Source organism: Vicia villosa, linkage group LG3 (assembly GCF_029867415.1).
Source record: "Vicia villosa cultivar HV-30 ecotype Madison, WI linkage group LG3, Vvil1.0, whole genome shotgun sequence".
NCBI lineage: Eukaryota > Viridiplantae > Streptophyta > Magnoliopsida > Fabales > Fabaceae > Vicia > Vicia villosa.
Genome location: NC_081182.1, coordinates 190,066,992 through 190,070,415, shown reverse-complemented (window position 1 = coordinate 190,070,415; position 3,424 = coordinate 190,066,992). Strand labels below are relative to the sequence as shown.

The window sequence follows — 3,424 nt, the reverse complement described above, 5'->3', positions numbered from 1 at the left end:
AACAAAAGAACAAAGAGTAAACAGAAAAACAACACAGGAAAGTTGTTAACCCAGTTCGGTGCAAACACACCTACATCTGGGGGCTACCAAGCCAGGGAGGAAGTCCACTATAAGTAATATCAATTAAAGGTAATACAAATCAAGATTACGCCTTTCACTTAATATCTACCCAATGCAACTTCAATCTAAACAACTTAGACCAAAGATCCTACTCACTCCCCCTCAATCACAGCAGTGATGAAAACTAACCAACGAATAACAAAAGAAGACACTCTTCAAGGACACAACTTGATCTTGCTTAAAAGCTTTGATCAAGTACAATAGTACTCTTGCTTAAAAGCTTTGAGTACTTCTTACAACTCAAAACAAAACGCCTAGACCAAGACAATCATCATGATGATTGTTTGGCTTACAAGAAAGTTGCAACGAAAGACTTAAAAACAAAGAAATCTAAAAGTTTCTCAAACAAAAACCCTAACGTCAACAGCAGCACCTGCGTGGAATAAATAGCCTTCATACAATACAGCAGCTGGGCCTTGGATCCACAAAATAGTTTTAATCCTAATAAAACTAATCTCCATAAATCAAGGAACTAATAATAATAATCATCCAAGACGTCCTTGAAACAGATCAGAATCCATCATTACCAAATAAAGCGCATAGGATCTTATCAGATCACATAACCATAAATAGTAATAGAAAAGAACGAACAGCTGCGAATGTCATGACATCGGCCTTGACATCAGGTAAAGGCCTGCATAAGGAAAGACTTCACAACAGCAGAATGCATGTCATGACACCAGTTTTGACAAGATAGAACCACAACTAGTTTTACCAAAAATTACAGCCAATCAACAACATCTACAAACTCCCCCTTTGGCAAATTTTTGGCTAAAACACTAATAGATGTAAACAGATAACAAAGCATACACAGCAGCCAACAACAGAAAAATAAATTCTGTAACAGAAAAATAAATTCTGACAGCAACTTGATTAATCACCAGAAAACCAGAAAACATCTGCTTAATCAACTGTTATAGAAACCACTTGTCATTGTCAGGGAGAACCAGAGAAAACCCAAAATAAAGAAAACCACAAAACAACCATGTCCAAAAAAAAACCAAAAGATCACCAAAATAACAGAACAGCCATTACAACAAAACAACCACTACCACTACATTACCACTACCAATTACTCCCCCTTTTTAGCCACAAAAGGAGCCAAAACATATTCAGCTCAGCAGAGCTAATCATCAGACCCATCACTGTCTTCATCACTAGAGCCACCAGGATTGTCATCACTTGAGCTACTAGTCCATTCAGCAGCATCACTACTCCCACTCTCAGCACCCTCAGCCTCTTCCTCAGCTTCTTCCTCAGCCTCTTTGTCTTCATCCATATTGTCACCACCCTTTTCACCAGCAAGATCATCATCTGTAGACTGCTCAAGACTGTGGATGAGATTTTCAAGTTTCAGCTTCCTGTTGTCCAACTCTTGACAAGTCTCTTTTAGCTCAGCAATAAGAAGAGCTTTGTTCACAGATTTGCTGGGTTGTGATGTCCCAGCAGATGTCTTGTCATCAGACCTCTGCAGCAGCTTGTAGTGAAAAGACAAAGCACTCTCCCTCTTACATACAGAATCTTTACTTTTCAGAATTCCAGGGTGTTGCTTGAGGATTATTCCACATATCAGAGATGGGAAAGCAATGGGAAGCTTGGTAGCAGAGGTACCAACATGCCTCATAGTTTGATCAAATATGTAGGTCCCATAGTCAAATTTTGTCTTGGTTCCCACAGCATATATGAATCTTCCTAGGCCAACAGCAATGGTGGAAGTGTGATTGGTAGGCACCCAGTTAGCAGCACCAATTTTGTGCAGCAATGCATACCTGACATTAAGAGAACTAGCAGACAGTTTGCTCTTTATGGGCCACTTCTTAACCTTACCACCAGTGATTACCTTGCAAACCTCATTATCAGTCACTTCAAGCTCAGGTTGAGCCTCAGCATCTCTACCTAGATATAGGTTGATAACAGCAGGGGAAAAATCTATACACTTTCTTCTAACATACACCTTATGAAAATCATCAGTTGTTCCATCACCACAATCTTGAGACAAATTCACAATAAATTCCTTCACCAGCATTTCATAACACTTTGAAAAATGAGTAACAGTTTTAATCAAACCTGCAGCCTTGATGAGCTTCATGACCTCTTGACATTCCAGAGCATCATTTGCTAATTCTCTTTCCAGAGCCAGCCTTCTTTGATAGACAAACTTCCACTGGATAGCATTTGAAGCATAGTGCAAGTAAATGTTATCCAAAGGAACATCACGAACCTTTGTGGAGGACTTTGTGACAGCAATCTTCTTCTTGGATGGGATGTCAGGGACATCACTTAAGACATCATCTTCTGGGACAGAAACACTTCTTTCCTTCCTCTTCTTCACAGTAGCCTTGCTCCCTGTGGTTGAAGGTTCAGCAAGGACCTTCTTGACCTTCTTTATAGTGACCTTCTTTTGAGGAGTAACCTGAGGTTTGGAGAAATCTTGATCACAAGCCTGTTTGCCCTTACGAGTCTTGACTCTATGAGAGATGCTAGAGATGAGTTCATCATCAGCAATGTCAATAGAATCATCCAGATCATCTAGATTCACAACATCATGCACAATAGGACCTTCATTAGGGGTTTCTTTAGAAGCAGCAACAGGAACCTCTTCAGCTTTCTTAGGCTCAAGAACTTCAGCATCTTTAGTACCAGATGTTTCAACATTAATAGCTTCAGATGTCTCAACTTCTTTGGCACCTGGGTTCTTCTCATCAGTGTTATCAACCGATGTCTCAACATCACCCTGATCTTTGCTAGCATCATCTTGACCATCTTGATCATCTTTGCTGTTCTCAGAGGCAGACATCTGGGCTAGAGGAACAAATATCCCATCAACCTTGTGCCCTTCATTCAAGATTCTTGTGACAATACCTGCGATCGCATTGTGAACATAAGCAGAACCCTCTCTACCTTGAACAGAAAAGGTTTCAGGAACAGATCCCCCAGTTGATTTTCTTGCATGCATCTTTCTTGGTGGATTACAAACAGTATCGGTAGCAGGAACAGAGTTCAATGGCACAACATCCAGCACAACATCTTGATCACTCACAACATTTGGTGCCCTAGAACCTGATGCTGTTTCAGAGGTAGGAGAAGATTTCTTTGAGGGAGAACTCTGAGACATGGTGAGAGAAATTGGAAAGCTGGGTAAGGGATTGTGAATGCAGCAACACAGAGAGATAGCGTGAGTGTGGAGGAGAGGTTTTGGAGGAATGGAAACCGTTTGGGTAACTTGTAAAAGGGGGGGAAAATACACTTTAATGTGTAATGATATCAAAGATTTGGAGAGAGAAATATTGCTGGCCCCACACCC

At 40.6% G+C, this 3,424-nt stretch overlaps 1 protein-coding gene across 1 annotated transcript; it reads right to left on the bottom strand.

Annotated features, from left to right (window-relative positions):
• Positions 1–1,246: 1,246 nt before the first annotated feature.
• LOC131659584 (uncharacterized) lies at positions 1,247–3,076 on the bottom strand. The gene is made up of 2 exons (XM_058928755.1): positions 2,396–3,076; positions 1,247–2,134 (listed from the first exon to the last, which is right to left on the bottom strand). Exons 1-2 carry the CDS (start codon positions 3,074–3,076, stop codon positions 1,247–1,249), a joined length of 1,569 nt encoding a protein of 522 aa, XP_058784738.1.
• Positions 3,077–3,424: the final 348 nt, after the last annotated feature.